A 12,600-nucleotide genomic window follows, 5' to 3' on the forward strand; every position below is an offset into this window, starting at 1 on the left:
CCCGCGCCGGCCGCGCCACCCTCAGACATGCCGCAGCCCGGGCGGCGGGAGGCTCGGCTGGGCTGTCGTCGCTGCCGCCGCCGCCGCCACCGCCAGGTTCGCTCGGTTGCCCGGCTCCGTGCGCCCGTCGAGCGCTCTAGACCCTCCCCTTTCCCCGCTCGGCTGCCGCCGGCTGCTCCCTCAGGAGGGAGGGGACAGGCCGCACCGCGGGCGGGTCCTGCCGGGGAGAGGAGGCGGAGGCGCCTGCGAAGAAGCCAACGGGGAGGGAAAGACGGACATGTTGTTGGCCGGGGCCTGGTGCGGCGGTGGCTGTCGCTGCCTGGGGCGCCGCCGCCGCGGCCTGGCCTGCCTTTGCTGCCGGGGAGGCGAGGCGGCAGCGCAGTGGCGTCGCCACCAGCCCTAGGGCGGCCGCACGAGCGCCACGAAACGCCAAAGCGCCTTCGGCACGCGTTCCAGCAGCCTGCCTTTATTCGTGTGGGGATGGTTGTGGCGCCAACGTCTGTCTAGTGCGCCTTCTTTTATTCCATAGCTCCTGAAGGCAGCCTACCGACATAAATTCTTCCTTTCCCGTTTTATCTTCCCTAGAAGAACCCTGTGCAGGTGAGGCTGAGAGACTCCTTGTGGCATCACCTTGGATGTATCTAGTGCATATTTAGCCATTTCCCCAAAGAGCTCAGGGTACCATACCTGTTTCTTCCTATTTTATGACACCCAGAGAGAAAGAGAGTGGTTGGCCCAGAGTCACTCAGTGAGCTTCCTAGCACAACAGGAAGTTCAGTGTCTCCTGGGTTGTAGTCCAACATTTTAACCACTTCTCCACATTTATGACTTTTCAAAAACACGGAATGTACTGCAGGAGAATTACAGTTGTTTGTGATATAATTACTGACAACTTTGGTCAGTGATCTTTGGTGTGCCTCACAGGGTAGATAAAATCTCAAGAGTGACCTCAACACCTCTCTCCTTCCCATTTGAGCCCAAGGAACAAGTACAATTGTCATGCTGCAGGCAAGCAGACGAAGGTGAACAACTGTGCCTCTTCTGGGCACCATTCTATGCGGCAGATGATCCAGGTTGCCCTCACTCCTGGTTTTGGAATAGGAAGGTGCTTACACAGTAACAATCTGCATGCTTGCACACAGGTTCCTTTATTTACTACATTGATACCCTTTTCCTTCTAAGGAACAGGGCTGGGAAACAGAACATGCTGATAGTTTTGGGAAAGACAGTGTTCTGTTTAATGAAAACCATTAAATAGACAGTTTGGGGGAGTCTTTGGTGCTTTATTATTCATTCTGAATCACTTCATTATACAGGATATACAGGATGTTGCAGTGACATTGTTACAGTAAAAACATGTTCTCATACAACAGTCACTGATCTATATGGAAGTAGTTCATAATAAAGGGGAGGGGGAGAACAGGTCCCACCTTAGTAATATCCGCCATTGCCTGTTGAGAGAAACTACAGTGCCACTCAGATGGGACAAAACCAGCCCCTAACAATAGGGAGCCCTGCTGCTTCAAACAAGCCCATCCCATCTAAAGTGACAGCAGAGCTAAGTGACAGGAAGTGGGGGACCAGTGCTACGAACTTGCTGCTGTCCAGGCCAGGACCTTGAGCAGGAAAGGCCAGCCAAACACCAGAGGATATACTGAACTGACAAACAAAGCCAAGGGTTGGGGCGATGGAGGATTCCTCTCCATCACTGAGAAACCTCACCTTGCTGTCCTGCTGCTCTTCTCAGCATGTATGTAAAGATGGACAGAAGGCCTGGTGTCCTGGCTCCCTGCTCTGCGGCTCCTTCCAAAAGAGTTACTGGAGGTGCTCCCAATTCAGGGTACCAACTCCATGGGTTGAAGCCCAGTATATTATAAGACAAGTATCTGTTGTTGTTGTTCAGTTGCACAGTCGAGTCCGACTCTTTGCGACCCCATGGACCAGATCACGCCAGGCCTTCCTGTCTTCCGCTGTCCTCTGAGTATCTGTAAAAGTATCTGTAAAACCATTAAATATCTGTATCAAGTATCTGTAAAAACCATTAAATAGAAAGGTATTTGAACCCCAAAAGATCTGTGCAAAACAGGCCAAGAACAGGATATATTTAAGTACATCTTTATCCAGCCCTTCCTCCAAGAAGCTCAGAGTGGCATATATAATTCTCTCCCCACCTCCATTTTATCCTCACAACAACCCTTTGAAGTGAGCTAGGCTGAGAGAGGAAACCACTGGCCCAAGGTCACCTAGGGAGTTTTATGGCAAATAAGGATTTGTACCTGGTTCTCCCAGGTCCTAGTCCAACTACTACACCACATTGGATGGACTTGCCGTAATAAGATACAATAAAATGCTTGTGACTGATCCTGTGTTATACCTATGGCAAATTAATCTCCATGAGCTGGTTTGATTGGCAAGAAACAAATGGAAGACCTGAAAGAATAATTCTGGTTGTGTAGCTCAGTAAGAGGACATGTGGGTTCTCTGAAAAAACCACATGACATAAGCTACACTGTAAATACTGGACTGACATAGCTGATTTATCATGAGTTGGTTGTCACAATTGCCTGATGTTGAGAAGTGTGATAAAGCCACCCCTGCAGATGGCTTTAATGTATTATGCTTTCCATCACTATTCGCTCAGCAGGCATGGGGATCCGTTCACAAGGCAAAGCACACCTTACCTGCTACACTGCTAGAAATACAGTCCTTGTGCAGTGCCATTCACAATCAGAACAATAACTTGGTGACTAAGGATACGGTTACTATAGTAATAACTGTAAACATTGGATTTGCAGTACCCATGCCAAGCTAGTGTGTTAACAGCAACAGAAAGAAATGATACCTAAAGAACACAACTTTCTAAGAACCAAAGGTATGTTTTGTAAAAATTTCACTGGTGTTATACATGGAACTGCACATCCTAACATACCACCAAAGAATGCTTTAGCAACTCCAAAAGCCAAGGAGGATGCTCAGATTATTATTGTTTTGAGAAATATGAAGGAATTTCACAGATAACTTAACACATCTATGTAAGCCAGAAGTGGTCTATCACAGTAAACACCAGTTTTTTGTTTTGTTTTTTAGGTAATAACCAAGGGAAGAAAGTTGACCTAACAGCCTTCAGACTTTTTAAAAACATTGACCTATACAGTTAACTTCCATTTACATCATACTAAAGGACTGGATGGTATTGTGTGTTGCAGGATCAAAGGCTATCGTTTACTTGTTTTAGTAATGTCCTCTCTCTGTGTGCTCATCTGGCACCTACCTTCCTGTATTTTAGGTGCCAGGCCCAACCATTTTTTACTCAGTTTTTTTTTTAATGGGGAAGGACGACTGTGTTAGAAAGATCAGTTTAGGCTACTGAAAGGTCTTCTGTGCTACTATTACTATTGATAATTTGTACTGGGTCATTATAGTGTTAGTGGGGGGGTTTCTTTCTCACTTGCCTCAAGAAACAGCATATACATTTTTCTAATTAAACAAATAATCCTCAAAAGCTGCTCACACACTAAATAATCCACTTTCAATACACTTTCCAACTGGATTTTGCCAGTTCACACACAGTAAAATCCAGCTGGAAAGTGCACTGAAAGTGAATTACTTAGTGTGTGACCGCAGTCTAAATGTGTGTTGCATTTTGGATTTGTATAGGGAAGATTTTATAACTGCAAACCTTAATGTGGAGTGGGAAGTTGCACCAAATCATACCGGAAGCATTTGAAATGTATTTAATGCATGGTATAATATAAAAGGTTGGGCTTTTATGTATTTTATTTTATTGTCAATAACAGATTTTTGTAACTGTTGACCATACTAACAACAACAGTTAAAAATAGGACTTTGGTAACAAGACTTCGGTAACAATTGAAAATAGGAAACCAGATAATCCTATTCCTCCATTCTTGGATATAAACCATCCATCCATCCATCCATCCATCCATCCATCCATCCATCCACTAGTGCTAAAATGGTTACCTTTAAGCTGATGCATGGTTCATGTGGTTCATGAATGGATATATTTCCAGATTGCCTCCACTCAATCGAAATGTTTACCAAACTTCAAAGCAACAGGGGGGCAGAATTCTCTACCTTGGAAACACCAGTAGGGGCCCTCCAAAGCATAACAGGCACTGCTGGCTACCAATAACAGAGTTCCCTTTCTGATTTATGGGATTAGAATGCCATATATATACCCTCAGCTCCACACCCTCTCCTCTGATGGGTGTTGGCAGTTAGACAGGCAGGGAACTTGTTAAAAGCAGGGCACATTAATTTATTCCTGATTGTGAATACCTGTCCCCTGATGGGGTTTGGGTGTTAGATGGACTCAGGGCTCTGAGCCACCCCATCTCTCTGCTCACCTTAAGCTGAAGGCCTTAGCTACTGGGTGCCTCAGCTAAGGATCACATTTATACCCTCCCACCCTTCCTGTTTGTGAACACTTCTGTATACCATGAGGGTTAAAGTGGGTACAAAGGGTGCTCATAATGGGGGGAAGAAGTCTTCCACGCTGTGTACCACAGGCCCCCATCCCTGGGCACCAAACCCATCCTGCCAGCCCACTGGAGCATGGCCCTAGCAGAAAATCTCCTCACCCAATACCTACCTCATAACAAAACACCTACCTCATGAAAGAACACCCATTTCAGCAAACATCTGCTTGTACAAGCAAGCCAATTTGACTACCCCTTTCCTTTTCATTTGTACAATTCACAACATGTGATCTATTATCTGTACGATGTGTTCTGATAATGGTGAATAACCAGAAATTTCACCTAGGGTTCCAGTGCCTGCCAGGGGTCTCTGCAGAGCTGCCATGGAGTTACTTTGGGAGAGCCCCATCAAAACTCCAGGGTTGTCTGCCTTTCTGTCTTTCAGAACCTGCCACTGGAGACTTGGAAATGGTCCTGCCAGTTCAACATGTGTTTCTATTCTTTTGCTGTATAGAATACACCCTGGTTGATGTTTCAGCTGGGGGGGGGGCTGTGAGAGTTGTGGGCATGCTTCCCTTGCTTGTGTTGTGTGCTTAAGGTGCCTGCCAAGCTGCCGTGGGGTTACTTTGGGGAGACCATGTTAAAACTCTGGGGATGTTGGTGTAGTGGTTAAGTGCGCGGACTCTAATCTGGGAGAACTGGGATTGATTCCCCCCTCCTCCACTTGCACCTGCTGATGTGACCTTGGGTCAGTCACAAGCTCTGACACAGCTGTCCTTGAAAAAGAGCAGTTTGTGTCAGAGTTCTCTCAGCCCCATCCACCTCACAGGGTGTCTGTTGTGGGGAGGGAAAGGGAAAGGAGTTTGTAAGCCGCTCTGAGACTCCAAGTGAAAGGCGGGGTATAAATCCAATCTCTTCTTCTCCCTTTTTCTCCGGTCCTTCAGAACCTGCCTTTGGAGACATTGGGGGGGGGGGCTGTGAATGTAGGGGGGAGGTTTGCCTTGCTTCCAGGGTCTGGCTGGGTGGTGGTGGTTGTGTGCCCGGGTGAGGTTTCCCTGTGAGTTTCATGTCACTGGCTTGTTCCTGAGCCTTTCCATAGACTCCTGTAACTGCAGCTGTCTTTTCCAGAGAGAGATCTGGGGAGACCTTTTCTGGGGGGGGGGTGTGTCCATAATCCACCCCCAATTTGGAGAGATTGTTGAGGAGTGTGTGGCAGGGTGAGGTTCCCTGTGTGTTTGGTGTGTGTAGCTTGCACTTTTGAACCTGCTCCTGACACTTCCCCTAAATGCATTTTCCAGGGGGTATCTTCTTTGGTGGGCCATAACTTGAACCCCCTAAATCTAATCTACACATACCACGGAGGACATGTAGAGGAGTATTAGGGGAAAGTCTTCTGTGAATTTGATGTCTCTAGCTTGCACAGGGTCCATTCTATACACTCTTGAGCCTGGGCCTGTTGTTTCTCCAGAAAGCACTTTCCAGGGGGCACCTTCGGGGGGGGGGGCATAACTCAGACCCCATACATCCAATCCTCACCAAACTTGGAGGGCAGATAGAGAAAAGTCAGCTGGAGATCCCATATGACTTTGGTGTCTCTAGCACACTGGGGGGCATTCTACTGCATCACAAACCTCACAAACCAAACTGGTTCATTTGGTGCCAAAAGTTTGTGACGGTTCCTGTCTCCCGAACCTGGCACACCACAAACAGAACCCCATTTTCCTGGCTCGTGTCCATCCTAAGTAAAGATTGAACAGAGAGGAAGAGCCTGATTCTGCATAATTATTGTTTTATTTTATACCAACTTTAAATCTATCAAGTATTGTCAGTGTTGCCTTTTCTCTCTGTTTTAAAACTGTTCATCTCATAATACTTTTTTGGCTGTGGCTCATTCTGTTGTCTGCTCGCAGTTTCCTCCTCTTTCTACTACTGTCTGCTCTACCAAATGTTCCTCTCAAGGACCATCAGGCTGCTGCTGCTGTCAGAGCCAATTAGTCACACTCGCCTCCGTTTGTAGACATACCAAGCATGTAGCCATGTTGGGCCATAACAAAATCCAAAACAAACCCAAAAGCCATGTGATGAGGAAAAAAGACCTTTGGGGCCATAATACTTCTGTGCCGGCATCTCCTGTGGAATACTTTGCTGGCTTCTACAGGCACAGGCTTTTTGACTTCTCCATTTGGTATCAGCAAGCCCTTTGTCCACTGAAGCCAGCAAGGAATTATACACACACAGGATGCTGACGAAGAGACCTTAAAGTTACCTTTTCACCCCAATCCCAACCCTTTTAAAAATCCATGCTGATGAAGAGTTCTAGTGACCTTGAAAGCTTGCATACTGTGTTGAGGACTGTGGACTGTACTCTAGGATAGCTAGGTGGATAGGAAACTGATCGGAGAACTGCTCCTGAAGAGTAGCTGGCAATGGCCTTTCATCTGATTGGAGGGAGGTGTCTAGTGGGGTGCCACAGAGCTCAATTCTGGGCCCGGTACTTTTCAGGGTTTCATAAAGGATTTGGTGGAGAGGGTAAAGCCGACAGGAGATGAAAAGTCTCTGGTTCGGGTTGGCTCATCTCAGAAAGATGAGGGGGTACCTGTTGCTTTTCTACAGGGAGGTGGATTGAAATTGTCCACTGAGACCATGGCTAGTGACATGGACTGCCTGACAAGGTCTAGAGATAGCAAGAGGAAGGTGGCAGGCTTAACCAGTATGGGAAATTACAGCTGTTTCTATACAAATGCTCGAAGTGTCCGAGGTAAAATCGGGGAGTTGGAGTGCTTGGTGTCAGAGGGAAAAATAGACATTGTGGGTATTTCAGAAACTTGGTGGGATGAGGAAAATCAGTGGGATACGGTGATTCCCGGTTATATATTATATCGGAAGGATAGGGGGGGAAGGGTTGGAGGTGGGGTGGCTCTGTATGTCAGAGAGGGTATAAAGTCCAGAAAGATCGAGAGGCTAAGAGAATTGGATTCGCTTCTTGAAGTTCTGTGGGTTGAAATAGGGGGGCCAAAAGGAAACTTAACACTGGGAGTTTGTTATCGCCCACCGGATCAAAAGATAGAGGAGGATTATAAAATGATGAATGAATTAAAGATAGCAGCTAGACAAAAACACTGTGTCGTAATAGGTGATTTTAACTACCCACACATTGATTGGGTCAATATGTGTTCTAGTCGAGAGAAAGAGATTGAGTTTCTAGACACTCTAAATGACTGTGCTATGGAGCAGATGGTCATGGAACCTACCAGGGGAGAGGCGATCCTTGATTTGGTCCTAAGTAACACTCAAGACCTGGTGAGAGATGTAAAAGTGATTGCACCGCTTGGGAACAGTGATCATAATGTTGTTGAGTTCAACATTTGTACAAATAGGGAATTGGCCAAAAAGACTCACACAACCACTTTTAACTTTAAAAGGGGTAATTTTTCTGATATGAGGGGACATGTGGGGAGGAAACTGAAGGGAAAAGTAGAAAGGGTCAAAACCATTGGGGAAGCTTGGAAACTGTTTAAAACTACAATTCTAGAAGCTCAAATAAAATATATTCCGCAGGTTAGGAAAGGCACAAACAGGTATAAGAAAAAGCCTACATGGTTAACAAACAAAGTAATGGAAGCTGTAAAAGGTAAAAAGGATTCCTTTAAGCGGTGGAAAGCTAGTCACAGTGAGGCTGATAAAACAGAACACAGGCTATGGCAAATAAAATGCAAGTCTGTGGTCAGGCATGCAAAAAGGGAATATGAGGAGCATATAGCAAAAAATGTAAAGACCAACAATAAAACTTTCTTCAAATACATTAGAAACAGGAAACCAGCCAGGGAGGCAGTGGGGCCCTTGGATGACCAAGGGGTAAAAGGAGTACTGAAGGATGATAGGGAAATGGCTGAGAAGCTAAATGCATTTTTTGCCTCCGTCTTCACTGTGGAAGATGAGAGGTGCTTGCCCACTCCAGAGCCGCTGAGTTCGGGAGGGGTGTTGAAAGACCTGAGTCAGATTGAGGTGACGAGAGAGGAGGTCCTAAAACTGATAAACAACTTAAAAACTGATAAATCACCAGGCCCAGATGGCATACATCCAAGAGTTCTGAAAGAACTCAATTGTGAACTTGTGGATCTCCTGACAAAAATATGTAATCTCTCCTTAAAATCAGCCTCCATTCCTGAGGACTGGAAGGTAGCTAATGTCACTCCCATCTTTAAAAAGGGTTCCAGAGGAGATCCGGGAAATTACAGGCCTGTCAGTCTGACGTCGATACCGGGTAAATTGGTGGAAACCATTATTAAGGAAAGAATTAGTAGGCACATAGATGAACAAAACCTATTGAGGCAGACTCAACATGGGTTCTGTAAGGGAAGATCTTGTCTCACTAACCTGTTAATGTTCTTTGAGGGGGTGAACAAACATGTGGACAAGGGGGATCCAATAGATATTGTTTACCTTGACTTCCAGAAAGCTTTTGATAAAGTTCCTCATCAAAGGCTCCTAAGCAAGCTCAAAAATCATGGGATAAAAGGACAAGTCCTTTTATGGATCAAAAACTGGCTAATTAATAGAAAACAGAGAGTGAGTATAAATGGGCAGTTCTCCCAGTGGAGGGGTGTAAGCAGTGGGGTACCACAGGGATCAGTACTTGGTCCACTGCTTTTTAACTTGTTCATTAATGATTTGGAGTTGGGAGTAAGCAGTGAAGTGGCTAAATTTGCGGATGATACGAAGTTGTTCAGGGTGGTGAAAACCAGTGAGGATTGTGAGGCACTCCAAAGGGATCTGTCAAAGTTGGGCGAGTGGGCGTCAACATGGCAAATGGGGTTCAATGTGGCCAAGTGCAAGGTGATGCACATTGGAGCCAAAAATCCTAACTATAAATACACGTTGATGGGGTCTGAACTGGCAGAGACAGATCAAGAGAGAGATCTTGGAGTTGTAGTAGATAACTCACTGAAAATGTCGAGACAGTGTGTGACTGCAATAAAGAAGGCCAATGCTATGCTGGGGATTATTAGGAAGGGTATTGTAAACAGATCAGCCAATATCATAATGCCGCTATATAAATCAATGGTGCGACCTCATCTGGAATACTGTGTGCAATTCTGGTCACCACACCTTAAAAAGGATATTATAGCTTTGGAAAAAGTGCAGAAAAGAGCAACTCGAATGATAAAAGGGTTGGAACACTTTCCCTATGAGGAACGGTTAAGGCGCTTAGGGCTCTTTAGCTTGGAGAAACGACGACTGAGGGGTGACATGATTGAGGTTTATAAGATTATGCATGGGAAAGAGCAGGTAGAGAAAGAGGTACTTTTCTCCCTTTCTCACAATACAAGAACCCGTGGGCACTCCATGAAATTGCTGAGCGGTCGGGTTAGAACGGATAAAAGGAAGTACTTCTTCACCCAAAGAGTGATTAACACTTGGAATTCACTGCCACAGGAAGTGGTGGTGGCTACAAGCATGGACAGCTTCAAAAGGGAATTAGATAAGCATATAGAGCAGAGGTCCATCAGTGGCTATTAGCCACAAGGTATAGATAGGGACTCTGGGGCAAGTGATGCTCTGTCTTCTTGGTGCTTGGGGGGGTCAACAGTGGGAGGGCTTCTAATGTCCTGGCCCCACTGGTGGACCTCCTGATGGCACTGGTATTTCTGGTATTTCTGGCCACTCTGTGATACAGAGTGTTGGACTGGATGGGCCTTAGGCCTGATCCAACATTGGCATCTCTTATGTTCTTAAAGGAATTACTCATTAAATTTGCAGGTGACACCAAATGGGAGAACTAGCAAAAACACCAGAAGACAAAGATAGAATGTGAGTACACAGGGAAAGTGGACGGTATGAACACAATGCAATTCAACAAATGCAGAGTTCTACATCGGGGTAACAAAAATTCAAAGCACATGTGCTGGAGAGGGGATACAATGCTGGGGAGCAGTGTATGTGAGCAAGACCTTGGGGTACAAGTGGACTGTAAGCTAAATATGAGGAGTCAGCGTGATGCAGTAGCAAAAAAGGCTAATGTGGTCTTGCTCTACACTGCATTGGCTGTACCTGTACTGTGTGTAGTTCTGGAGGCCTCACTTAAAAAAGAATGTGGACAGAATAGAGCAGGTGTAGAAGAGAGTGCTGAGAATGATCAGGGGCCTGGAGACCAAGGCCTATGAAGAAAGGCTGAGGGATTTAGGGAATGTTCAGTCTGGAAAAGAGGAGGAGGGTACATACTATTATTTTAAGTATTTGAAAGGCTATCAGACACGGGCAGGGAGCTGTTCCTGTTGGCAGCAGAGGATAGGACTCACAATAATGGGTTTAAATTACAGGTGGAACGATACCAGCTGGGTAGTAGGAAAAATTTGTTTACAATACGAATAGTTCTGCAGCAGAATTGGCTGCCTAAGGAGATGGTGAGCTTCCTCTCATTAGCAGTCTTCAACCAGAGGCTGGACGAACACTTGTCAGGGACGCTTTAGGCTTATCCTGCATTGTCCAGGAGGTTGGACTAGAAGGCCTGTATGGCCCCTTCCAACTCTGTGATTCAATTATCTTGGTTAGTCTTAATAAAAAAACATTAGAAGGCGCTTTTTTAAAAGTCTCTATTTGAGGGCTACACCTCATGAGGAGCTGCTTTACAGCCTCTGTAGAGCTACTGCTTTTGTGAGGCAAGCTATGGGTTTTTTTTTTTAACATTCTGTGTCACCAGACATATGGGAATTCTGCAAAGCCTATCTCTAGAACACTGCAAATTGCCACCAGCAAAACTAGGTGGAGCAACTTTTGCAGTTTCTATGTGACAGCTGTATTACATGTGAAATAGCTGAGGTTTCTTCCATTGACCAAGGCATCAATTCATACTGAAAGTAAAAAGAAAACTAGGTTAAATATTCTAATATTGGGAGACACCAAACTCTCCCATTCCCAGGGAGATGTCCAAAAGGAGACACTTCATATTGCTGTGTTTAGTTACAAGAATGAAGACTTGTTTTGCTTTGTTTGCAAAACTTACCTTGCTTTTATTAGTTAACTGAAGTTAATGCCCTTGTGAGGAATTCTGCTTTGATCTAGACTTGTAAAAAAAAAAAAAGTGTCCTGCTGCACCACAAAGACTGTGGAGAGCTCAAAAGCTTGCAGTGTTTACTGTCTTGGCCTATCCTAATGAAAAGTGTTTTGGAGTCTGTATTGTAAATGTATTTATTTGGAGGTAAGTCACCTGAATTTCAGTTGAATGTGCTAGAGAGCTTCAGAATTACAGTCTGACTTGTGTGTATATATTTAAAAGTTCCATTTAGTCCAAAGGAGCTGATCCCCAGATAAGGGTACATAGGATTGCTGTTTTAGATGCACATTCTCTTTCTTTTGTATTTTCCTATTCTCTCACAGTAGTAAAGTCCCACAGTGCATCTTTTTAATAGTAACAAAAGCACTTAATTGTGTACAATTAAAAGTCAATAGTGTACAATTAAAAGTGGAAAACAAAAAGGAATTTGCAACGTTATGTCAATTTATATGATAGCACAATGTCAACAATGATCAGCAGGTCCCTGTTTAGGAATAGATAACGCCATGACCTTGGTAGGAACTAGCCACCATTTGTGTGGTCAGAGATCAAAGTGTCCTGCCCTAGGGAACTTAAGAAAACAAATAATAATAATTATACTAAATAATGCAAGCTTTTGAGTTCTCCAGAACGACCATTGGTCACTTACCGTGAGGGGTCCTTCTCCTCTGAGGAAAGGAGGACATCTGCTTGGGTTATTCCCACCGTGCCAATAGGGAGGCAGGAAGAAGTTTTTTTTCCCCTTCCTGTTGGCACTCTCGGAATAGCCCCTCCTTAGTTCGGGGACTCCGAAAGCCGTGTGTGTAGCCTGAACTGTGATGAAATCTTGCCCTATGAATATAACTATAAACGTTAACCTGAACAGATAACAACACGTGTTAACAGAACCCCAGCGTGGGTAAGGTAAGATAGACTGAAAAACATAATCAGGAGAAGAGAGCAGCAGAGATAAAACTTCAGAAATAACTTAGGGAGATGACAGGGAGGGCCCAGATGTCCTCCTTTCCTCAGAGGAGAAGGACCCCTCACGGTAAGTGACCAATGGTCGTTCTCCCTCTGAGGCGGAGGACATCTGCTTGGGACCTCCCCGAGCTGTGTCCCCTATTT

The 12,600-nt window shown here is 45.1% G+C and overlaps 1 protein-coding gene across 1 annotated transcript in view; it reads right to left on the bottom strand.

Moving 5' to 3' along the window:
* KAT2B (K(lysine) acetyltransferase 2B) overlaps window positions 1-2,721 on the bottom strand; it is a 57,517-nt gene extending 54,796 nt beyond the window's left edge. Inside the window, exon 1 of the mRNA XM_015426943.1 lies at window positions 2,682-2,721. Within this exon, the coding sequence (XP_015282429.1) occupies window positions 2,682-2,721 (40 nt within the window). The remainder of the gene's footprint in view (window positions 1-2,681) is intronic.
* Window positions 2,722-12,600: the final 9,879 nt, after the last annotated feature.

The sequence above is a fragment of the Gekko japonicus genome, unplaced genomic scaffold (genome assembly GCF_001447785.1).
Source record: "Gekko japonicus isolate JY-2015 unplaced genomic scaffold, Gekko_japonicus_V1.1 scaffold162, whole genome shotgun sequence".
Taxonomy (NCBI): Eukaryota; Metazoa; Chordata; class Lepidosauria; order Squamata; family Gekkonidae; genus Gekko; species Gekko japonicus.